The sequence below is a fragment of the Scyliorhinus canicula genome, chromosome 21 (genome assembly GCF_902713615.1).
Source record: "Scyliorhinus canicula chromosome 21, sScyCan1.1, whole genome shotgun sequence".
NCBI classification, from domain to species: Eukaryota; Metazoa; Chordata; class Chondrichthyes; order Carcharhiniformes; family Scyliorhinidae; genus Scyliorhinus; species Scyliorhinus canicula.
Window position 1 is genome coordinate 66,351,945 of NC_052166.1, and position 26,114 is coordinate 66,378,058.

At 43.0% G+C, this 26,114-nt stretch overlaps 1 protein-coding gene across 5 annotated transcripts in view; it reads left to right on the forward strand.

Moving 5' to 3' along the window:
- Positions 1-2,388: 2,388 nt before the first annotated feature.
- The window catches only part of sptan1 (spectrin alpha, non-erythrocytic 1), a 125,247-nt gene continuing 101,521 nt past the window's right edge, over positions 2,389-26,114 (forward strand). For 3 of the 5 annotated variants that reach the window (XM_038782415.1, XM_038782419.1, XM_038782420.1), the window contains exons 1-3: positions 20,554-20,630; positions 20,979-21,141; positions 22,532-22,657. In XM_038782415.1, the coding sequence (XP_038638343.1) occupies positions 20,557-20,630; positions 20,979-21,141; positions 22,532-22,657 (363 nt within the window). In that variant the 5' untranslated portion in view covers positions 20,554-20,556. Of the gene's footprint in view, positions 2,516-20,553; positions 20,631-20,978; positions 21,142-22,531; positions 22,658-26,114 lie in introns of those variants that run through there. The other 2 variants (XM_038782416.1, XM_038782418.1) reach the window with 2 other exon arrangements.

The following is a 26,114-nucleotide window of genomic DNA, read 5'->3' on the forward strand; positions in this document are numbered from 1 at the left end:
GAGGATGGGAATAACTGACACTCATTCTTGGGAGCACAAGTAGCTGACTTGGGGAGGGTGGGGCAGGGGGGACGACGACTAAGGAAAGCACAAATTAAGTCCCAAAATCCTTTTTTCCTCCTTACCAAAAGCTGTACAAAAAGAATTTGATCTGCTCTATCTCAACGCCAGCACCAAAAAAAAGTGCTGAATAAGTCCTTGAACTATTGCCAAATGAGTGATTAGAATGCGAGCTGCATCTGCCGAAGAGGCTTGCTCGGTGGAGCAGAGCTATTGTGGCCTCTGCAGCTATTTGGTGCAGTGTGCACAATCCATGGGGGAGGATGATTGTGTTTGGGAGTAAATTCTTCACTCTATAGTCAGTTCCATTGAAAGGGGAACATTTGACTGGCCACTTATCTTTACACAACATGGTCAGAAACGCCTCATCAGCTGTCACATGTTACTGACAGCTTTGACAAAGAGTCATCCGGACTCCACGTTAGCTCCCTTCTCTCTCCACCGATGCTGTCAAACCTGCTGAGAGTGTTCAGTATTTTCTGGTTTTGTTTCCGCAGTAATTTGCTTTTTATCGCTTGTTACTGTTCTGCTTTCAAACTGTTAAAGGCAGCCTGGAATATCAGCTTAAGTAACAAGCGACTGAAACTCATTTTGTTATAGAGATTCAGTAAAGTCAGAGAACCATGGAATCTACAGGGCAGAAGGCCATATGGTCCATCGAGTCTGCACCAGCCCTTGGAAGGAGCACCCTACTTAAGCCCACGCTCCACCCTATCACCATAAACCCTGCAACCCCAACCTAACTTTTTGAACACTAAAGGGCATTTAGCTTGGCCAATCCACCTAACCTGCAGACATGGGGAGAAAGTGCAAACTCCACACAGTCACCCGAGGCCTAAATTAAACCTGGGTCCCTGGAGCTGTGAGGCAGCAGTGCTAACCACTGTGCCACCATGCCGCCCCAAAAGTCCTTTTGTTGTCCCTCCTCTCGCAGGGCACCATGTTTGAATGACCATTTATCCTGTGTCCACTTGGACAATAAGTGCTTGCAAAGATGTTAAGAGTTAGGTTGTCTTTCTGTAAAGTTCCCAGGACGGTTAACTATGGTAAAGAAGGGGGGGGGGGGCATGGGTGGCACAGTGGTTAGCACTGCTGCCTCTGGTGCTGAGGACCCGGGTTCGATCCCAGCCCATGGTCGCTGTCCTTGTGGAGTTTGCACATTCTCCCCGTTTCTGCATGGGTTTCACCCCCACAACCCAAAGATGTGCAGGGTAGATGGATTGGCCACACTATATTGTCACAAGTAGGCTTAGGATAATGAAATTACTGTGAAAATCACCTAGTCGCCACACTCTGGCACCTGTTCGGGTATACAGAGGGAGAATTCATAGAATTTACAGTGCAGAAGGAGGCCATTCAGCCCATCGCGACTGCACCGGCTCTTGGAAAGAGCACCCCACTAAATCCCACACTTCCACCCTATCCCTGTAACCTAGTAACCCCACCTAACCTTTTTGGTCACTAAGGGCAATTTAGCATGGCCAATCCACCTAACCCAGGGCCGGCTCAAGGCACCGGCAACTCGGGCAGTTGCCCGGGGTGCCATGTGCCGGGGGGCGCCAGAGACTCGGGTCCCGCGCATGCGCAGTTGGGCCGGTGCCAACCAGCGCATGCGCGGTGGCCAACCCCCCCCCCCCCCGGTCTGCCCCGCCCGGTCCGCCCCGCCCCCCCGCTCAGTCCGCTCCCCCCCGCCCCCCCCTCGGGTCCGCCCCCCCTCGGGTCCGCTCTCCCCCGCCCCCCCCTCGGGTCCGCCCCCGCCCCGCCCCCCCACCCCCCCCAAAGGCGCCGAAGTTCAGCTTGCCAAGGGCGCCAGCAACCCTAGGGCCGGCGCTGACCTAACCTGCAGACCTTTGGACTGTGGGAGGAAACCGGAGCACCCGGAGAAAACCCAAGCAGACACGGGGAGAACGTGCAGACTCTGCACAGACAGTACCCAAGCCAGGAATCAAACCTGGGATCCAGGAGCTGTGAAGCAACTGTGCTACCCGTATGTGATTCAGAATGTCCAATTCACCTAACAAAATGTCTTTCGGGACTTGTGGGAGGAAACCGGAGCACCCGGAGGAAACCCACGTAGACATGGGGAGAAGGTGCAGACTCCGCACAGACAGTGACCCAAGCCGGGAATCGAACCTGGGACCCTGGCGCTGGGACGCGCTGTCGTGGAGGGCGGCGGCGGACGGAGATTGCCGAGGACGTGGTGCCGAGGTGGAGGGCGGCGGACGGAGATTGCCGAGGACGTGGTGCCGAGGTGGAGGGCGGCGGACGGAGATTGCCGAGGACGTTGAGCTGGGGGGACGGTGACGCGCGGCCCGAATGGCGGGAATTGCCGAAGCGGCTTCGTTTCCTTGCTGCAGAACGGTGACATCACCGCCGCGGTCGGGTAAAAGAGGCCGGTGCGAGCCCAGGAGCGGGAGAGTCTGCAGCGAGCTTAGCCGCCAACAGCCTTCGGTAGGTAAGGGGGGGGGGAGAGGCGGGATCCGCCCGGACAACATAGTAAATAACTACAACCAATTTGGAAAAATAAATAAAAAAGCGGCGAATAACACATTGCAAGCCGGCCGCGCCTTTCATTCAAACGGGCGCAGTTCGGAGTGTTTTAATTTTGTGAGGTTCTTGACTTTTGTTGTTGCTTAAAATACAACCACGAAGAAACTGTGAGGTAAAATGTTGAAAAGCGTGGGTGTAAATGTTTTTGACGGGCTTGGTGAAAGGGTTTCCGTTGAGGTTGGTTTTGTTTTCGGGCGTTGACCGGCCGTCCGCAGAGAGCGGAGGAATTTTACTGTCTGCATTGGCACTGTGTAATTATACAGTATTTCCAATTATATTAAAAGTTTTCCTCACAAAAAGGGATCAAAGGTTGATTTTTCTTATCAGGCCCGTTTAAAACCAAATTGATAGGTGCACTGACAGGTACTGCATTTTGTTTTTAATCCAAAAAAAACCCCAATGTCAAATATGACTTTTTTCTCTGGGTTATTTTGGGTGTTTTAAACCACAATGAGCCTTAAAATGGCTGCGTGGGGAGGGTTTCCTGCGGCTGTGACCGCAACAAGGTCAGGGAAAATCACAAACTCGAGAGTGGGGCGAGAAAATATATATAAAATTTGAGAAGAATCAATCCAGAGGTTGGCTTCAGCGAGAGCTTTATTGGTCTCTGCAATTCAACCTTCATCATTGGATTTCACCCTCAGGCGTTTGGGGAAAATTCACCCTCGGGCATGGGGGGAGTAATTCATTCCAGAAACGAAATCATCTCAAAAAATAGGGGCAGATGAATCGGGGGCAGGTTGGGTGAATGGAGAGGATCAGACTCCAGATAATTACCTTGGGGGTGGGAGGAAGAAAAAGCTGCAGAGAAATAGCCAGCAGAGATGTATTAAAAATATGGGCATTTTGTAATTTTTATTTTCTGAAATGGGTGAGAAAATAGATCTGTTACTTTTTTTGGGGTGTTTGTTTTTAAAAAATGGTTTATTCAGAGAATGCCATATTGCAGAATTCAAGATGCGGTTAATTATTCTTCAACAGTCATTGATATTCAAGCAATTTGATTATTATTTCACACTGGATATTGGGGCAATTTTAGCAACTGTTGCAGGACATGATGGTCAATTTTTCTTCTCCTTGTGATTGTGTTTCTTGACAACCATCTCCCAGAAACCTGTCCTATTAACAAATCTAAATCTTGAGTCTAATGTTAAAGAAGGAAACCTGCTTTCCTCCCTAGATCGAGAGCAAAAGGCTGGGTGTGACTGTGGATAATTAATTACTGCACAAATAACATCAATGAGTTATGCTAAATAAGAGATCATTTTCTGATTCTCTTTGTTGATTGTTGTGGAGCTTTTATTAAGTTCACTTCAGTTGATTTTTTTAAAATTTGCATCTGACAGGCACAAGTATTTAATCTTGATTGGGTCATCAATAGTTTCAAGAGAAGTGAATTATTTTCTATTCTGTTAAGATTCCCCTTACAGTAACAAATTACAATTTTCAATGTGCTTTAAATTATGTTGACATTTTCTTTGTACTCCTGGATTTCGGATGATTTAAGCAAATTAGTTTTTCTATCCAATCCTATAAATATTTGCAGAGCTAACTGTTTAACTGATTGGACATTCCACAATGTAATCGGGCCTGAATATTATGAATCTACGGTAGTTGTAATGCAATCATAGAAATGAAATGAAAATTGCTTATTGTCACGAATAGGCTTCAAAGAAGTTACTGTGAAAAGCCCCTAGTCGCCACATTCTGGCGCCTGTCCAGGGAGGCTGGTATGGGAATCGAACCGTGCTGCTGGCCTGCTTAGTCTGCTTTAAAAGCCAGTGATTTAGCTCAGTGAATCGCTGATGTGCAACCTAATGTGAAATCTTGACCCTGATCAAATAGAATCATAAATGGATGGACCAATCTGACTAGGTTTGAGGAGTCTAGAAAATGAGAATGTAAAGTAGAGTTGAAACTTTTTTGTTCAATTCAATCATCAACCAGGAGCCTTTTAGGATAATTTGCTTTGCTTTATTAATGAACATGAAGTTGTTGATGTTGCCTGTGCGTAATCTTAAAAACTGGTTAATCAAAAATATGTCAAGAGGTAAGTATTTTATAGTCCGGATGATGGTTACAGTGGAAAGTCCAAAAGGTAGTATGCTAAGAATGTCATGAGGAGATTATAAAATTGCACATTTAAGCTATGCATCATGGTACATATTTAAACATAAAAGCTAATCTAAAAATCAATTGGTGTACAGCTCATTAAATATGTACTAGTAGATTTCTGCTTTAGAATGAATATCCTCCGTATCAGAATTTGGTACCTTTTTTAACTCTTATCCTCTTGGTGTGTTATTTTAAAATTGGAGTTGTGAAAATGAAATGAAATATGAAAATCGCTTCTTGTCACAAGTAGGCTTCAAATGAAGTTACTGTGAAAAGCCCCTAGTCGCCACATTCCGGCGCCTGTTCAGGGTCATAATCGACCTGAAACATTAACTCTTTATGCCTAAGCTGCTGAATATTTTGAGCATTTACTGTTTTCATTGTGGATTTTCAGTATCTGCAGTATTTTTCTTTGAATGCTGTGATATGGGACAAGGTTTGGTTTAAAAAGTCTCTTTTATTGGATGGGTTCTAATTGTCTTGAGTCCATTTTAGTAAGGATATCATTTGTAGCTCTAAGATTTGCTGAAAATCGTTTGAGGAAATGGCAGAGGATTAATTAATTGGCAGCTAGAAGGAAATTTTGCAGTGAATGTGTTTGGTGTACTGCGTCATTGCAAAATTGTGCAGTGCACAATCAAGGTCAGGGTGGGGTTAGTTTTTATTATAGCCCCGGTTGTAGGAAATAATTTGAATATCTTGCTTTCTTCAGTTTGCAAAAGCACGTAAATAATCTTTAGTACCAAATCAACTGAAACATTTTAAATAAAAGTACTTCTACTCTAAACACCGATTGTACTGGACAAATTTCATGAGAGAAATCAGAACTGAGCAAATAATGAGATAATTATTTAAATTACAATATTGCAAAATTTGAGGAGGCAAGCTGTTGGTTTTAATGATGCAGTTCAGAGAAAAGATTGGCAATGCGTAATTCAGGCAACTTTATTGGTGCAGGAGTTTTCTGTAGGATTTGCTATGTATAAATTGCTTTGCCATTATTTAGTATTCATTATATTTATCAAACAGCAATGTCCAACATGCTGTCATTCCGCAAAACGAAACTGCAGGTAATGTGTGAAACGTGTGCTGTGTAGCTGCCTGCATTTACAATATGTAGTTCAACAATAAGTAAAAGGAATGTGACTGGGAGTGCCATATACTGGATGGTGCATGGTAGCATGCTTTATAATCGCGGGTTTTCTCGAGGTGTGACTAACATAGCTGAACTCATAGTGATTTGGAAGCACACTTTGGTTTCTGTTTGGTCTTTGAACTTTCCTTCTGACTGCCTTTCCTTAACCAGTTACTATTTGTGCCAGATAAATTATCTATTGGAATTCAGTCACCCTTGAGCATTAACAGCTGACTGGTATATATTCTTTTAAAAGGTCAGTTTCCATGTTGTAATCTCAATGGGTTGGATTTCTTGCTTGTAACAACATTCAAATTTGCAAAAAAGTCTCAATGATGTACAAAAGCTTCAATAAGTTTCAATTTGCTTTGTCCTTCTATGTGTGGGTAATATTATCAAAGTTCCAATTGAGAATGAATGAAATAATCTTTCCTATGGAAGCAAAGCACATTCATTACATTCTAGAAGCGCATTTTAAAGTTAATTGCAGCTACAGTTATCCTCTAGTGGTAAAAAGTGGTCAGTTGGTAGTTGGAGGTTATTCATGAAGGTCCTGCCTTCTCAACCTTGCCCGGGGTGTGGTGACGCTTGGATTAAATCACCACCAGTAAGCTCTGAGGGGAGTGGAGCCTATGGTCTTCTGGTGACATTTACTATTAATAATATAAAGAAGGGTCTGGATTTAATTCCTGGTCTGTGCTGAGATTGACGATCTCAGGAAGGATGGGGGGGAAAAAAATGAGTATTTTATTAACATTCTGATTCTGATATTCTGAAATTAATTCAAGCATATGGAGCTAGTGGTAGTTGACATGGATTGAAGCATTCATCGACTAAATGTTAACTCTTTGCCAATTTAAACAAATGGGGTCACCATCTGGTTCAAGTGTGCAAGCTTGAATGTTTAAAAAAAAATTAAACTTGGACAAAATGCTCTCTACGCATCTGAGAACAATTTAGTTCCAATTATCAGTGTTGTAATATATGTCAGTCCACTGGGGCATCCCATGCCCATTTGGCTTGTTGAAAAGTTCATTTGTTTTGATATGTCAGGCCAGTTTTCGTTCTCCATCTTCACATTGAAGTTTTATTTTTAGCTTTACATTTACGTAAAATTATAATCATCGGAGTTGCCAGGTCTCAGACTTCTTTCCAAAGTTCCAATAACCAGACCAAACAATAAGCATGTTATTATGATTTTCAGGTTGGACTATCTTTTTGGCTTTTTGTCTTTTTCTTCTTCCCTCTGTGCAGTTTACCCCTGCCTGAAATGGTGAAAAACAAATATGGTTACTTTGGGAAGGAGATTGTGTTGTGTATCTTCTAAAACTCACTTCTATTTCCTACCGGGTTGAATTCTCTCTTTCCTTCCTTCCCTCCCCCCCCCCCCCCCCCCCAAAATTTTTATTTTTAAGTAGCACGGTGGCGCAGTGGGTTAGCCCCGTTGCCTCATGGTGCCTAGGTTCGATCCCGGCTCATGGTCACTGTCCTTGTGGAGTTTGCACATTCTCCCCATGTTTGTGTGGGTTACACGCCCACAACCCAGGGTAGGTGATTGGCCACGCTAAATTGCCGTGTTCGATCCCGGCCCCTGGAGTTTTTTTTTTCTTTATAAATTTAGAGTACCCAATTCTTTTCTTCCAATTAAGGGGCAAATTAGTATGGCCAATCCACCTATGCTGCACATCTTTAGGTTGTGGGGGGTGACACCCATGCAGACACTGGGAGAATGTGCAAACTCCACACGGACAATGATCCGGGCTGGGATCGAACCCTATTCCTCGGTACTGTAGGCAGCAGTGCTAATCACCACCGTGCCGCCCATCGTGTGGAGTTTGCAAATTCTCCCCATGTATGCATGGTCTCACCCCCACTAACCCCAGGGTAGGTGGACTGGCCATGTTAAATTGTCCCTTAATTGGGGGAAAAAAATAATTGGGTGCTCTAAATTTAAAAAAATTATTTTTAAATCATCTAATTCCATGGAAATGGTTTTCTGACACAATGTTTGTATCAGAAAATGGCAGAAATTCACCAGTAACAGGATTATAAATGGTTTAAATGAATGATGTTCATTTTAAGGGGAAAAATGATGATTGCTTTACAGTGGTGTTGTTATCACTTCCTTTGTAGTGGAAGTAGACTTTTACTTCAGCATTAAAACAAGGGTTAACCTTGAAGAAGATTTTATGTTTTTAACTTTTAATTTCCTTGAGGACTTCATGTAAATTGAACCTGGCTTATAGGGAAGCACAGTCAAAAAATTGAGAAGTGTTTCAGGAGTGAAAATAGGAAACACTTGTACACAATACAAATGGTAACAGTTCGGAACTCTCTCCAACAGACATAATTGATGCTAGATCAGTTAATTTTGAATCTGAGATTGATAGATCTTTATTAATCAGAGGAAAATTAAGCAAGGGCTTGACCTGCAACCTATCACATTGAATAGTGGAACAGGCTCGGTCAGGACTAATTCCTATCTTCATTACTTATAGTAATGTACTAATGATCGATATATGGGTAATCTGATTCATCCTGTAATAAATGCAAGTGAGCTTCTGATAATGAGGTTGGAAGCAGTAGTTGTATTTTATAAAAATTGTTGATGTCATTTTAAGCTGGAGTACTTCTGCAGTGTAATCTTGTGGGTGGAACCTTCTGGCAGGCAGCTGGTTTATGTTATCAGGCTGAACCAGAATGTAATGTGAGTGGCTGATCACATACTGCATAATATAATTTGCTGTTAGTGTGTGGTATGTTGCAGCTGTGAACCAATTGGTTGGAATGCAGCATTAGTTGTGATGTGCAACAGCAGGTGGCCTGTTTTAACATTGAAACTGTATTTTGGAGACTTTCTTTTCTAACTTTCATGGATTTGAGGAGACTATGTTCTAGTCTGCTCTCTTTGGCAATCCCTTGGTCAAGGATGACTTGCTTCCACTCCAGGAGGCTAAGTACTGTGGTGGCTGAATAGACTGGTGTTTTTCAAACTTTTCACTGGGACCACTTTTGCCAACCGGCCGACCTTCGTGACCCATGCCATGTTTGCTTACCTTTTAATGTAAAAGGGGAGCCTGTTTGGTTCTCACAATCTCACTCCAGTCGGGTTAATTGGAGGAGAGGGCAATGCGCATATCAGGTGCAGACTTCAGCCAGTGCTGTCGTCATCTTTTAGAATGGAAAATCCAACCTTACACATGTAGGTCATCGTGAAGGACAATAGCAACAAAATGCTTGTTTTACTCAGCACTGGATACTCCAGGGCGATGCTACTCCAGAATGCTGACAGCCTTGTGGGCATTTGGCATAGTGTGCTATCACAGGTCAGGAACAGCAACGTAGTCTCTTCATTTGGAGTTGGCTATAAGTTCATAACTACCCTGGGGGTCTCAAACCTAAAAGGAACTTTTCACTCGCCACTCCTCTTTTTCAAAATCTGAAACTTCTTCCCTCATTTTCCAGTACTTTCCTGCACAGAACACACATGGGCTTTGCATCCTTATTTGCATTGGTACAACTGACAAAACTATAGACTGTCTGTTTGTGTCTCTGACTGTTTCTTACTTGTAAGAAAATTATTCATCTTCATGGACCTCTTGCCTTGTTTGCCAGCAGCTAGAAAATGGAAGAAGCTTTCCTCTATGATTTGGCACCAAAAGCACATGAGTCTAGAGTATGTGCAGGGCACATGGCCCTCTCTGCTGTTGCTTATGACCGGAAGACTGCACCTGGAAAATTTCCTTCTCTGAAAAGGCAACGGTGGCCGCCATTCTCAATAGAAATGCTGATAATAGCCTTTTGGCTTTTCTCCTGCAATCGGGACCACCATCTGCGATCGACTGCTCTGCTTCCCTGCTGACTCCCGCTCATGGGTCGCGACCCGCACGGGAAAAATCATGGAATACTCCAATCCTTGAGCTGCAGACTCTGCCGCAGATGGTGATCAATGAGGCGGGTGGGTGGGATACTCTGGATTCTGTGCACTTTTCTGTTGCTTGCGCCTGGCCGCCATGTGCTCCTTGTTGAAGCTCGAGGTGGTTGGTGCCTTCGCGAATGCTTCTTCACCAGTTTGTGCATTCTAGGCCAAGCAATTCCCACATGTTGATGGAGATGTTGCATTTATTTAGGGATGCTCTTGGAGTGTACTTGTGTTTACTCTGCCATTGCGGAGCTCAGAGGGATGGATTTATTTAGGGAGGCTTTTGGGATGTCCTTGTAGCGTTTTCTCTGCCATTGCGGAGCTCCGAGTGGAGCACTTGTTTGTGGAGTCTTATGTTGGACATACGGTGAAGTGGCCCAACCATCTCAGCTGGTCGAGTGTGGAAAGTGCCTCGATATTGACCTGGGAGAGGACGTTCACATTGGATTTGCAGGATTTTGTAAGGCACCATTGGTGATATTTCTCCAGGGCTTTGAGGGGTATTGTCCATGTTTCTGATGCATACAGGAGGGTGGGATCACGGCTGTTCTGTAGACCATGAACTTGGTGTTGGATTTGAGGTCCTGGTCTTCAAACACCCTGTTCCCCAGGTGTTGAAGGCTGTGTTGGCCATTGGAGTCAATGTTGGATTTAATCATCGATATCTGCTTGCGCTGAGAGGAAGTTCCTGAGCTATGGAAAATGGTCCATGTTGTCCAGGAGCTCGCCATGGATCTTGATGGTCGTGGGCAGTGCTATATGGCAGGAGCGGGCTGGTAGAGAACCTTTTTTTTTCTGGATATTCCGCCTGAGGCTTATTTTCATATACGCCTTGGTGAATGCGTTGATGACGGTTCGTAGTTCGACCTCAGTGTATGCACACTCTGGCGTCATCTGCGTACTTCAGCTCGAAGTTGGGTTGTATTAGTTCTGGCCTGAATGCATCAGAGGTTAAACCGCTTCATACTTGTCCTGTAGGTTAGCGCTCCTCCGGGGAGCTTCATGGTGATTAGGTGGAGTGTTGCAGTGAGGAAGATGGAGAAGAGTATTGGTGCAATGACGCAGCCCTGCTTTCTTGAAGATTATCACAATTAGTGTCTGGAGATCTCTCGGCCTGCTGAGGTTGTGCATTAGTGTCCTCTACTGTATTTGAGTATTCAGCAGGGATTCCATCTGCACCGGAGACCTTGTTGTTTTTCAGCTGTCGGATGGCTTTATTGACCTCCTGGCGGGTGTGGTTGTGCTGCGATTGGCAGGTGTGGTTGTGCTGCAACTGTGGCAGGTAGAGTGTTGCATGTCATGTGTCAAGGCTGCATCTTGGTTGAGGAGGTCCTTGAAGCACTCTAGCAGGTGTTAAATGTCTCGGTGTTTGGTGCCTGTGGATTTTTTAACGTGGGGTGGTCGTTGCACATCAATCATCACATGGTCCCAACGGAACAAGGTCTTGGCCCAATGGCAGGGAAATTCAAGATGACTGGAGACCAGGCTCTGCTGTAGGACAGAGACTAACAAACCTTCCTCATCCACTAGTCATCTGTCTGCCTGTCAGTGACTTCATTTTTTTGAAGTGTAATATCACTTTCTGGACACAGCTAGCGTTGGTGATCTCCTATTCACTGCTCCTTCTGGGCCTTTTTTAGGCCCCACACTGTTTGGGTTGGTGCAGGACATGTCCTCTTGTGCTCTTGCTGCTCCCGTTCCTCTCATTGCTCCTGGGCCTTTTATAGGCCCTGCGCTGTCTGGCTTCGGTCAGGTCCATGGTGCTATCGCTGTTCCCACGGCACCACTCATACATTGAACTGCTGAGTGACCTTTTGCACCAGTGAGTAAAATGATCATCAAGCTTCTGCTGCTTTTCAGCACCTGAACAGCCTCTCACACCTCTTGAAGTCCCACTTCTCCCGTTCTCTCTTACGCCTCTTGAAGTCCCAAACTGCTTCACGGCGATGCTGACTGCAAGGACACTTTTCCCTGATTGCTTCATGGCAGTGCTGATTGCAAGGACACTCTTCCCAGACTGCTTCACAGTGGTGCTGACCGACCGCCAGATGCTGTTCTACGACTGCTTCACGGTGGTGCTCACTGCCGGATGCTATTCTCAAACTGCTTTCACTGCGATGCTGACTGCAGGGCACTCTTCCCAGATGCTAGTAAAGATAGCTTTTCATATTTATGGATAGTGTAAAATGCTTCTTTCTGAAATTAATATTTTCTCTCCAATGTGGGAAAGAGACCATTACAGGGCTTCTCTTTCCTTTCTAAAGTCCACACCTCATAAAATTTCAGGTGCTTTGGGAAGAGGATAACAAGAAAGATGATTTATGCTGTAGCACTGACAGCAAGCATAATTTGTCACTCTTCAACCTTCTCCGGGTTTCAGATGTACTTTAAGCATCTCGCATGGTTAATTTTGGAAATGGAATGTTTGGAATCATTCATGAGTAAAGAATTCACGTGTTACCCTATTAACTGAAACACCTAATCAGATTTTGGCTAAAGCCGAATACACTCATGGTGCATTTAATGCTCCGATTTGTTCCTACTGCCCAGTTAACAATGCGGTAAAAATACTGCTTGCATCAACTGATAGCAGAAATGCTGACTGTGAACACTGCAGTGCAACTGTTTAAATAAGAAAAATTATCCTGTAAAGGTATTAGTTTTTTTTTGTTGTTAAACAAAGATAGAAATAAAATAATAAATTTAGTAACTTTAAAATAACTGGTAGCCTCACCCTGCAAAACACACCTGAAACAATATAATTTGTTGTTGGGTATACTTATTCTGGAGAGGCAGCCAATTTGCAATTTTGCACTTGTTCACATACATTATGTGGGTCATATTTTTGTTTTGAAAGGCGAATCTGCTGCAGGATCCTTGTTTGACGAATGTTATTATGGGAAATGTAATGACTAATTATCTCTAGGGGATTGTGAATCCAGTCTGTGGTTTTGTTCAAAAAGAGGATAATAAAATTTATGAAATTGTATTGTCTTTAATCAAATACAAATGGACTTTTGAACACAATGACTAATGTTTTTGACTGGGCTTTACAGTATTGAATAGATTCTGATAGAAGATTAAGGGCAACAAAGCAAGCTATCTGTTGCAATAGGCATTAGATTAAAAAGTGCCAGACTGCAGAACATGCAATCCAAAATTACATTCTATTGTTGTTTTGTGGATGGATGGAGATTGCGGTACTAATTCCCACTCGAGCAAGCTTGAAGGGGCGAATGGCCTACACTTAGTTTCTATGTAAATGTTTCTTTTTTAAAAAAAATATTTTTTTCTTAAATTTAGAGTACCCAATTATTTTTTTCAAAAAAGGGACAATTTAGTGTGGCCAATTCACCTACCCTGCATATCTTTGGGCTGTGGGGGGTGAGACTCACGCAGACGCTGGAAGAATGTGCAAACTCTACAAGGACAGCGACCCAGGGTGGGGAGTGAACCCGGTTACTCAGAGCTGTAAGGCAGCAGTGCTAACCACTGCGCCAACTTTCCGCCCCTCAAAGTAATTAGGATTACATTTGGTACAGTAGATTGCAAATAATCAGAAAACCAGGGTAAAGCTCTTTGGATTTGGGTTTGAATCCCACCATGGCAGATGGTAAAATTTGAATTGAGTAGAAGTCTGGAATTAAAAATCTATTTAATGACCATGAAACCATTGTTGATTATCGTAAAAACCCAGCTGGTTCGCTAATGTCCTTGAGGGAAGGAAATCTGCCATCCTTACCTGGTCTTGCCTACATGTTGCTCTCTGAAATAGCCTAGTAAGCCACTCCATTCAAAGGCAATTGGAGATGGGCAATAAATGCTGGCTCAGTCAGCTATGCCCACATCCCATGATTTGGGTGGGGGGGGGAGGGAGTGTAAGTGACTTTTTCCAAAAAGAACAGATTTGTGTGTGCACCACTTGGAAATATAATTAACCACAAGATCAATTCATGTTTACCCAAAGATGATGTCTCTAATTGAAAAGTTAATCACGTTAATAATTGCTTTATCAGTAAGTTTATTTCTCACGTTGATTAATAAAACTTCTCATTTGTTTGCTGCACCAATAAGGGATAGTCAATATTTCCCATTGGAATACCATAATAACATAACTAAATTTAAAGATCACAACTTACAGGATGCAGGTTTTTTTTGTATTCATCTGCCAAAGCAGTGCAGTTTGGGTGGACTATATTTTTTTTGGATAATGTGCTGAAAATTGTAAGTCTTGGCAATAATTTTCAAAATACAATAGATGAATACAGTAGTGAAGGATGAACTCCCAATTAATAAATCCCTTTCAGGGTTACAATGCACTTTGGGTTGTGGTGCAAGCCGCCAGTCATAGCCAACTTGCTTTCAATCTTTTGAGTATAGGTGTAATTTACAAATTATTTCAAGTATTCTGGTTTGGCATTTTTTTTTCTTTTTATAAATTTAGAGTACCCAATTATTTTTCCCAATTAAGGGGCAATCAGAGTGGCCAATCCACCTACCCTGCACATCTTTGGGTTGTGAGGGTGAGACCCATGCAGTCCTAGGGGGAATGTGCAGACTCAGTGCCTCTCTTTTGGCATGCTTTTGAATCCTTGGTACATATTTCTTTCAGTTGCTCTTGTTGTAATTATGTTCTATATATGCTTCTTTCTTTTATTTATGTATTACCCTGCCTAACTAAAATGTTTGTTTGAAATCTTCTATGTAACCAGTTCAGTACTTGGAATGTTTAACAAAGACACATAGCATTGCAATGAAGTATTTTCCAATCTGACACCTGTTATTTTGTGGACGGGGATGGGGGTGTCTCGAACTATAAATTCCTTATCACTGTGATCTTTTGATGTTAGAAGCATGCAACGTAATTAAGGGCTGCCTCCCTTTTATGATCGGATTCTTTCACAGAAATATTGTTCCGAGTCTCTCAATTATTATTGATCTATTTATTGTCACAATGCACAAAAATGTTTCACATTGGCTGGTGAATTTTGCTTGTTTTTTTTTTTGAATGACTGCAATTTTGGGGGTGGGAGGAATCGCAAGATGAGAACTCCGCTAAACATAATTACTCAGCTTTGTGATCTGTCAAATAATGATGGTTCAGTAACTAGTGAACACTAATGAATATTTGTAAGCTGTCTCTAAAATGGTTGCATGTATTGGTTTTGCAGTTACGTCAATGGTCAGCTGGCTGTTTTTGAGTATATTCTTGGGAATGTAGAATCTAGAGTCCATTATTCTTTGTTTTGTGGAAGCTGCCCCAGGATTTTGAATTCCTAAGAGTTTTGTTTTTAAGTTGTTTTTTTTCTAGCTTCCATCCTCCCTTTATTTCTGTGACTGGCTGTAATTAGGTTTTAGTTCAATGGGTATGGGCCTCAGGTCGCCATGCCCAAACGCACATTGACACACCACACTCTATATAATGAGGATAATCTCTGGAATTCTGAGATCAATTCCATTCGATGGGATGCGCTGACATGCAAAGAATTATAAAACTAAACACAATTTATTTTTCACTGGTTGAAGGTGTTGCTGACTAGGCCATTATTTGCCCATCCTTACCTTCCCATGAGAAGATTATGATGAAATGCCTTCTTAAACTTTTTCTGCAATCCATGTAGTGTTGTTCGGAAGGGAGTTCCAGGATTTTGATCTTGTGACCGTGAAAGAACAGGCAAATAGTTCCAACTTGCGTTGATGGTGGGGAACTTGAAAGTGGATGTGTTCCCATGCATCTGTTGTCCTGGTCCTTCTAGGTGACTAAAAGTTCACTGGTTTAGACGGTACTGTTGAAGGTACCTCAGTGAGTTGCTGCAGTACATCTAGTTGATGTGCATTCTGCTGGCACAATACCTCAGTGGTGGATGGGATGTCAATCAAATGGGCTGCTTTGTCCTGTGTGATATTGAACTTCTTAAATATTGTGGGAGCTGCATTAATCCAGGGAAGCGACAGCAGTCCATCACTTCTGACTTATGCCTTGTAGATGGGGTTTGGGGAATCGGGAGATGAGTTACTCGCTGTAGCATTCCTAGCCGCTTCTTGTGGCTGCAGGATTTATGTGACTGGTCCAGTTCAGTTTCTGGTAAATGGTAACTCTGGTTAGTGGGGGATTTAGTGATGGTAATGTCTTTGAATGTCATGGGGAGATGGTTAGATGCTCTCTTTTTAGTGATGGTCATTGCCTGGTATTTGTGTGGTGCAAATATTATTTACCACTTGTCATCCCATGCCTGAAATTTATCCAGGTCTTGCTGCATTTGGACCACCTTCAGTATATGAAGAGTCGTGAATTATGCTGAGCATCTGATCTGATGATGGCGAGGTCATTGATGAAACAGCTGAAGATGGTTGATCCTTGGAGACTACCCTGTTGAACAACCGCAGCAATGTCCAAGGACTGAGTTGGTTGACCTTCTACAACCACAACTGTCTTCCTTTGTGCTGGGTGCCCCAACCAGTGGAGAGTTTTACTCATGATTTCCATTTAATTCTGGTTATGCTAGGGCTCCTTGATGCCATGTGCCATCAAATGCTGTCCTGATGTCAAGGGCAGTCCCCTTCACTTAATCTCCTTGCATTCAGCTCTTTTTTTTGTCCATGTTCGGACTAGAGCTATAATGAGATCAGATGCTGAATGGCCCTCGAGGAACCCAAACTTGAGTGTCTGTTGGTAGATTATTGCTCAGCATGTGCTGTTTGACAGCACTATTGATGACTTCTTCCATCACTTTGATCGCGAGTAGACTGCTGGTACAATAGTTGACTGGGTTGGATTTGTCCTGCTTTTTGTGGATGGGATATACTTGGCAATTGTCCACATTACTGGACGGATGCTAGTGTTGTAACTACTGGAACAACTTGGCTAAGGACGTGGCAAATTCTGGATCACAAGTCTTCAGTCCCATTGCTGGAATGTTGTCAGGGCCGAGTGACATTGTGATAACACGAAATGACAGAAGAAGGGCAGCACGGTGGCACAGTGGGTTAGCCCTGCTGCCTCACGGCGCCGAGGTCCCAGGTTCGATCCCGGCTCTGGGTCACTGTCCGTGTGGAGTTTGCACATTCTTCCCGTGTTTGTGTGGGTTTCACCCCCACAACCCAAAGATGTGTAGGCTAGGTGGATTGGCCACGCTAAATTGTCCCTTAATTTGGAAAATAAAAAATTGGGTATTCTAAATTTACATTAAAAAAAAAAGAAATGACAGAATGCACTGGATGCTACATAGTGAATCGAATTGGCTGAAGACTGGCACCTGTGATGCTGGGGACCTTGGGTGGAAGCCAAGATGTATCATCTACTCTGCATTTCCTGCTGAATATGAGTGAAAAATGCTTCAGCCTTGTCTTTTGTTCTGTGCTCCTCCATCATTGAATATGGAAATATTTGTGGAGCCTCCTCCTGCTGTTACACTGCTTAATTATCCACCAGCATTCACACCTGGATGTGGCAGGACTGTAAAGCTTAGATCTGTGATCAGTTGGTTGTGGGATCTCTTAGCCCGTATTTATCAATTTGCTTCTGCAAAGACCTCTTGCACCCTTCATGGAACCAGGGTTGATCACCTGCCGTGATGATGATGGAAATAACTCGTATCAGCAGCAACTTGGACAATCCGACCCACAGAGACCTTCAATAACCCCCAACTCGCCACATGGTGCTTAAAAAGCTCTCCAATAGACACAAATCGAACATCTGCAACTTCTCAACATTGACATCTGGAGGAATGCTTGAGCAGCAAACACCATCCCAAATAAATACACAGAAGCCTGGTTGTTCAGTGTTGGGTCACAGAGAGTTTCTCGCTGATTGAACACGGGCTGGACGTGACTGATATGGCCACTAGATGCGCAAGTGGCACTTCAGAACCTCATCTGCTATGACTGCGGAAACTCATGCCAAACCAAGTCGTACATAATAACATCTTGCCCCCTTTTTGAGGTGACATCAGAGAGCTACACCTGCTCTCCAGCGGTGCATTGGACTGATTAGGGAACTTGACATTAAAACGATGATGGCTGCTTCTCTTCCGAAGGCCACATGAAAGAAGTACTAGTTAGTTCCATGGTGCTGGTTTCTTCCAATAATTTGCTCAAGTTGCCATTCTCTGTATGGTGGGCTGGGTGTTTTTTAAAAACCAAACAGGGATGTGGGCATCGCTGACTAGGCCAGCATTTATTACCCATCCTGAGTTGCTCTTCAGAACGTGATGGTGAGCTGCCATTTTTTTTTGAACCGTGGCAGCCCCTGAGGTGTAGGTACACCCACCGTGCTCAATTTTGACCCAATGATGTATATCCAAGTTAGGATGGTGAGTGACCTGGAGGTGAACCTCCCATGTATCTGCTGCTCTTGTCTTACTGGATGGTAGTTTTCATGGGTTTGGAAGGTGCTGCCTTTGGTGAATTCTTGCAATACATCTTGTAGATGGTACACAGTGCTGCCACTGTCCGTCGGTGGCGGAAGGATTGAATGTTTGTGGGAAGAGGTAGCTGTTTTGTCCAACATGGTATTGAGCTTTAACTTGTTGAGTGTTGTTGGGGCTGCACTCCTCTAGGCAAGTGGAGAGTATTCCACTACTCCAAAAAGAAAATGCTGGAAAATCTCAGCAGGTCTGGCAGCATCTGTACAGAGGGAAAAGAGCTAACATTTAGAGTCCAGCTGATCCGTTGTCAAAGCTGCCAGACCTGAGATTTTCCAGCATTTTCTTTTTGGTTTTAGATTCCAGCATCTGCAGTAATTTGCTTTTACCCAGTATTTCACTACACTCCTGACTTGCACCTTGTAGTTGGTGGACAGACTTTTTTTTTTGGGAGGGGTGGGGTGTGTCGGGGTGAGTTAGTTCACTGCAGAATTCCTAGCCTTTTACTGCTCAGGTAGCCACAGTATTTATATGGCTGGTCCAGTCCTGGTCAATGTTAACCCCCAGGTTGTTGATGGTGGGGATTCAGTGATGGTCTTGTCATTATTGTCAAAGGGTGATGGTTAGATCTTCTCTGGTTGCCTAGAACTTCTGTGGCACAAATGTTACTTTCGTAGGCCTTGCTACATTTGGACATGAACTTTTTCAGTTACTGAAGAGTTGCGAATGGTGTTAAACATTGGTCAGTCATCAGCGAACACCCTAACTTCTGTCCTTATGATGGGAGGGAGGTCATTGATGAAGCAGCTGAAGGTGGTTGGCCAAGGGAGGTCATTGATGAAGCAAGCAGCTGAAGGTGGTTGGTCCTAGGACGCACCTAGGGGCAGCACGGTAGCATGGTGGTTAGCACAATTGCTTCACAGCTCCAGGGTCCCAGGTTCGATTCACGGCTTGGGTCACTGTCTGTGCGGAGTCTGCACGTTCTCACCGTGGGTCTCCTCCGGGTGCTCCGGTTTCCTCCCACAGTCCAAATATGTGCAGGTTAGGTGGATTGGCCATGCTAAATTGCCCTTAGTGTCCAAAATTGCCCTTAGTGTTGGGTGGGGTTACTGGGTTATGGGGATAGGGTGGAGGTGTGGGCTTGGGTAGGGTGCTCTTTCAAAAAAGAGCCGGTGCAGACTTGATGGGCCGAATGGCCTCCCTTCTGCACTGTAAATTCTAGGAGGACATTACCCTGAGGCACTCCTGATATAATTGTCAGGAATGAGATGGTTATGTGGCAGCTACTGGTTGGAGTTGTGACTTGGGTGCTTAATTATACAGTTTGTCCTTTGCACTAAGCATTAAGAATAATTATAATGATGTAGCGTACAAGGTTCCCGATGCTGGATTAAAAGTCATGCCCATAATTTTGAAAGGAATTGTTCACAAACCAATGATTTTGGTATACTGCAAACTGAATTGCAGTTATTGAACCTCTTTTACCCTGCCTTTCACTTTGGAATTATGATACAGCCTTTTAGTCATTGCCAAATGTTTATCCCAGTAAATTGTACTGCGCAGCAGTGTTTTTTTTTTGTGAGCTTGAAACAGCCCGAAAATAGATATCATTATTTTAGATGACATTTTCATTAATTAAGCTAAATTTAGATGAGACTAAAATTATATTTTAGGATTCAAAGAACACCAGTTAGCCTGCAGGTTCTGAACAGATATTTGAAATTGGTGAATTGCTTTCACTATGGTTGAAGCAGCAATTTTTTAGTTGCATCTTCAACTTGCCAGTGAAGTTGTCTGTTAATGATGACTATATTTCAAAAATTTTATGCTGTTGTGGAATGTCCTGAGATTATGAACACTGCTATATAAAATGTTTTATTTGTTAATTTAAGGTAGTAGTTCAACCTCAGCTGTGCTGATAAACTCCTTAAGCATTTCTTAGAATGATTTCAGGACAACTGTATTAACTTGCAGCCTTGTCACTCAGAAGTAGCAGTATTTTTTTAACAGTTTTTTGGTGCTTTAGTCACCAATGCGGTATTGGGAAAGCTTGTACCAAGAAGCCTGAAGTGCCTCAGTAATCATTGTCTATTAACATTGCACATGTTTGCATGCCTATGTGCCTATTGACAACATCATGGTCCTAAAAGTTATCTTTGAGAGTTCATAATGGAGTATCTTGGAATTTCAATGCTTTCCATTATTGAATAATTTATTGTAGTTATACTGCGTGCGCTGACCTTCTATGATTTGTATCCATATTGCTTGCAGGAAAAGATTTATTTATCGCAGTATAGAGCTAAATGTTAGTTAAAATAATTCAAATAGATGCACTCTTTTGAGCTGTTTGAGTTAATGCTTTTGTCAAGGATCAATAAATCTAATGTTTGCTTTTATGCCTGTAACAGAAAATGGATTCCACAGGGGTAAAAGTTCTAGATTCAGCGGATGACATCCAGGAAAGACGTCATCAAGTGCTTGATAGGTATGAATTTCTGATTTTTGTATTCTGGGAATTGTATAGAATTAGAGTAGCTCTAGTTTTACACCAAAGCATATTGCTGTAGTAAAATAAATTGGTGTTTCTTCAAACAACCTCTAGGCTTGAATGAGCATTATGCAGTAAGAGTGAACATCTAGCCAGGATGTCTGTAAAAAGATTATTTTTGGATTACTTGCAAAAGTGGTCCAAGGGTAAATCAAAGTTGTGAAGGAGTGGAGTGATAGAGTAGGGTGAGACGAAGAGCTATTAAGTCCTTAGGAATTGGGCTGCTCATTGAAAATATTTGGTAATGGGATGAATGAAGGGAAACCTTTTGTCTATGCAAAATAGGTATCGGCGATTCAAGGAGCTATCCATTCTGAGACGGCAGAAGCTAGATGATTCTTTTGGCTTTCAATGTTTCCGCCGTGATGCAGATGAATTGGAGAAATGGATTCAAGAGAAACTGCAAATTGCATCTGATGAGAGTTACAAGGATCCCAGCAATCTCCAGGTGTGTGAAGTTCTAAGCCTCTGACCACTCAAATGGTTCAGTTTTAACATAATATTGATTTCAGACCATTCTTTCTCATTCATTAAATCTTCATTCTTCAGTTTGAATGTGCATTGTTTGTTTCAGGATGAAATAACTTTGTTCAGTTAGCAGTTTTTATTATTTTAAAAATTTAAATATCCAATTCTATATGTTGTTTCTCTTCGCACACCGAGTGGTTCACAAGACCGATTTTCATCTGTTTCTAAAGCTAGTTTTACCTGGAACAGGTCGCTAACCTCTCCGCAGAGGCTTTTAGCTTGAGGGGTGGCACTCTATGGCTGACCAGGAATCTCTCCATCAGTTTCTACCTGCCATTGGCGTGTGTTGGAAGGATTTTGTAAGTTGATACTCAACCTGTTTCCAGTGTTATGAACATCCGTTCCTTGGCCATCAAGTTATGATGTGAGACGCAAACCTAGAGCTTCTGGCTCAGAGGCAGGAAGCTATCCACTGTGCCATAAGACCTCCAATTCTATATGTACAAGATAATTATTTTTCACTAGGCTATGGGTTTAGCCATTCTAATTACTGTTTGGATGTTTTCTCTCTAATTTTCCTCTTCTGTTCCTGAAGATGGTGACTTGCATTGCGATGAAGCTCTTGGATGCTTCGTTCAGGACACACTTATTTACACCAACACCCTTTTGAGTGGGGTATCCCAGAGCGGAGATTTTCCCAATTTATGCTGCAAATGCATTCACCAGTAGCACATGTTGGGAAATTTGTACATCCTATAAGGGGCCTCACGGTAGCATGGTGGTTAGCATCAATGCTTCACAGCTCCAGGGTCCCAGGTTCGATTCCCGGCTGGGTCACTGTCTGTGTGGAGTCTGCATGTCCTCCCCGTGTGTGCGTGGGTTTCCTCCGGGTGCTCCGGTTTCCTCCCAAAGTCCAAAGATGTGCGGGTTAGGTGGATTGGCCATGCTAAATTGCCCGTAGTGTAAGGTTAATGGGGGGATTGTTGGGTTACGGGTATACGGGTTACGTGGGTTTAGGTAGGGTGATCATTGCTCGCCACAACATCGAGGGCCGGAGGGCCTGTTCTGTGCTGTACTGTTCTATGTCTATTAAACATTGCATTCATTTTAATTAATGGAAATTACAGTGTGGGATTTGCAGTTTATACTGAGTACTCTTGAAAATGTATGTGCATCAGCATCAACCGAGAGCCCTCCTGGTTAATCAGTTCTATTGTCATAGATGAATGTTGGATCATTTTAGTTACAGATGCTGCTGATGTTCATAAAACAAGAACATAGTTCATAGCTAAGCAAGTGTTAGCACCTTCAGAAAAGAATGCGCTACAATTCTAAACTGTCAAACTTGATGGGTTTTTGTTTTTTTGCAGGGCAAGCTACAAAAGCACCAGGCATTTGAGGCTGAAGTGCAAGCTAATGCAGGTGCCATAATTAAACTTGATGAATTTGGCAACAAAATGATAACAGATGGGCATTTTGCATCAGAAACGATTCGAGTAAGTGGCTGCGTCTTGTATGGTTTTATGTTCCTTTGTCGTGCCAATCAGAAATGTAACCCTCATGTTGATTTTTAGTCCTTCACGCCCTACCGGACTACACAACGACCTATTGTAACCACAGTACAGATTGGTACTCATATGGAAGTAGGTGTATAATTGCTGTGTAGTGCAGTGTGCCCTTTTCACTTTCATTCTTTGGGATAAGTTGGAAGTGTGCTTTGTGTTTTGCTTTTCTTTATTGACTATGTTTTTTCTGTTTAAAACTTCTCCAAATGTCACTCTGTAATCAGCTGGCAGTGGGCCTGGCCTGATTTACAGCAGTGATGAATTATGTATTGCTATTACCCAAGTCCAATCCTAAAATTAAACCTACAAATTTTGTATAAAGCTTCAATCTGGTTATCCTCTTTCATCACTGTGAATGGGTATTTGTCCGCCTTCTACATTTTGAGGACAAGGGATTCTTCTTTGACCTTCTAATTAAAAAATAAAAGACTCAGTGTCACTTGATATATAATATTTTGTATTGGTAGAATGTTGAGCAGAAAATTCTAACCATATGTAAATATTCATATGGTAGAGATAGCTGGGAATTTAAAGCATGATGAATGTTATTGCCTTGCATTTGAAGTGTATTCAAGTGTGTTGACAATAGTCAGTAAGTTTATCTTTGTAACTGTATCTTTAGTGTGCAACATGTCAGCTTTACAACAACACTAAAGTTATAGTGCAAGTGCAACCTAAGTTGGTGGCTCACTTGCTGCAGTGTCATTTGGGACCCTAATTTCATTACAAATTGTATTGAGTCTAATGGCTCATTTAAATACTTGGCACCCGGGACTCTGCCATCGCACCTGCGAGGCCTCGCCAGGGTGCAGTTTAGTACTGGTCCACACAAGCTTGGACCAGACGTACCGGCACCTTTTTGGGGGTGGGAGAAGAGAGGAGTGTTCATTTGGGGGGGGGGGGGGGGGAGAGAAGAAGAGAGGAGAAAGAAAGAGAGGAGTGTTCATTAAGATGCTGATCATTCATAAACTCTAGTTTAACCAGATTACTGGCATTAGCAGTAAGCACAAAGAGTGAACTTAAAAAACGTTTTTTGGTCAGTTATGGGCAATGTAGCATGCCCAATCCACCTACCCTGCACATCTTTGAGTTGAGACCCACGCAGTCGCTGAGAGAATGTGCAAACTCCACGAGGACGGTGACCCGGGGATGGGATTGAACCCGGGTCCTCAGCACTGTGAGGCACCAGTGTTAACCACTGCCCCGTCGTGCCACCCTAAGAGTGAACCTTTCATGGAACAACAATATAGAATACTCCTGACCATTGGTTTCACTTAATGCCCTTCCTATAAATGTGCTAAAAAAGGAATTTTTAACGTCTACTTTGGTTCACTCTTGCCTCTGAGTTAAATGTCGTGGGTTCAAGTTCAACTCAAGAAATTTGAGCGCATAATCTTGATTTGTAACTCAGTGCAGCAGTTACTGTCAGTGCTGTGTTGCATAAAACATTGAAATGAGGCTCTATCTGCTGTCCCAGGTGGACATGTATAGTGACTTGGGTACTTAATGTAGAACAATGGAATTCTGGTGCCCTGACTAATATTTATTGCTCAACCAACAGCTAAAAACATGTATGGCTGGATTCTCCTGTTGGAAGACTCTTTTCTCCTGCTGGAGCTGAATCTCTTCTGGTTTGCGCTGGTGCTAGGAACGGCGTCCAGAAGCAAACTAAATGTATTTTCTTCAAATTTGCAGCTGATACAAAGTTGGGTTTGAGGGTGAGCTGTGAGGAGGATGCAGAGATGCTTCAGCGTGATTTGGACATGCTGAGTGAGTGGACATGTGCATGGCAGATGCAGTATAACATGGATAAATGTGAGGCTATACACTTTGGTAGCAACAAAAGGAAGTAAAATTATTATTTGAATGGGTATAACTTGAGAGAAATGGATTCTCAGCGACAACTTTGGTGTCCTTGTGCATCAGTCGATGACAGTAAGTGTACAGTACAGCAGGCAGTAAAGAAGGCAAATGGTATGTTGGCCTTCATAGCAAGAGGATTTGAGTATAGGAATAGGGATGTTTTACTGCAATTGTATAGGACACAGGCGAGGCCACATCTGGAGTTTTGATGTCTGAGGAAAGATGTTCTTGCTATGTAGGAAATGCAGCGAAGGTTTATCAGTCTGATTCCTGGGATGATGTGACTATCATGAGAGTAAATCAGTTAGGATTATATTCATTGGAGTTTAGAAGAGTGAGAGGGAATCTCATAGACACAAATAAAATTCTAAGAATTAGACAGGGTAGATTCAGAAAGAATGTTCCTGATGGTGGGGGAGTGCAGAACTAGGGCACCCAGAGAATGGTGTATCTGTGGAATTTATTACCACAGAAAGTAGTTGAGGCCAAAATGTTGTGGGATTTTGAGAAGGAATTAGATACAGCTCTTAAGGCTAAATGATCGAGGGATATGGGGGGGGAAGGAAGGATCGGGGTATTGAATTTGATCAGCTATGATAATGAATGGTGGATCGAACCTGAAGGGCTGAATGGCCTCCTCCTGTTTCTGTTTTCTATGTATGCTTCTATGATTCCCTCTCCCTTGCCATGAAAATTTATGCATGATGGTAGATCAAGGAGTTACGTTCTGAATCCTGCTATCTGGCTGCCATTTCGATAAAGTGGACTGAAAAAGTGCAATCTAGGCAGAAACAGCGGCGAACCATTGCTTTTTCATTTACCTGTCCCTTATACTTACTGCCTCAGACAAAGGTGTGGAAAGCAACTGCTGTTACTTCATAGAAATCCAAAATCACATCACAAGGCTTTAAACCCCCTCCGATCCTTTGATCTGCAAGGCTTCTATTTACTTTCAAAGAGAAAATGCTTTTAGTAGGTTGCAATTAACAGACCGAGTGAAAGCTTTCAGACAGCCTGATGCCTGTATTGTTTATTTTCATTTCCCTTCACGTTTGAATACACCCCCAGTACCCTGCTTTGAACCTAACCTCAATGTTTATAAACATCTAGGATTTAAGTGATTTCACTTTCACTTTCTCAGCAGAGGTGCTTTTCATGTAGTCAGGAACTTTCTATCATAGCTGGATGTTTCTATTCATTGAGGTTAAAAGCAAGCAGATGCATTCAAGTGTGAAGAAAAAAGAAAATAAACAATTGTGTCTGGTGGAGGGGTCTGATGAGGAGGGGGGTGGGTGCAAGATTTGCTTTGTAAGGGGGGGGCCCTCCGATGGATTTGGTGGTAGCTACATTAAATAGATAAAACCCCTTGGCCCACTGTGAGGTCCACTGCGTCAGGGCCACACTGGCAAATATTTACACTCATCCATGCCCTTGTGATTTCCGACCTAGAGGGCCGAAGCATCACTGAGTCTTGAAGAATCTAGTGTTCAGCCCATTAATAGAATGCAAATTGGTTCAAATTACC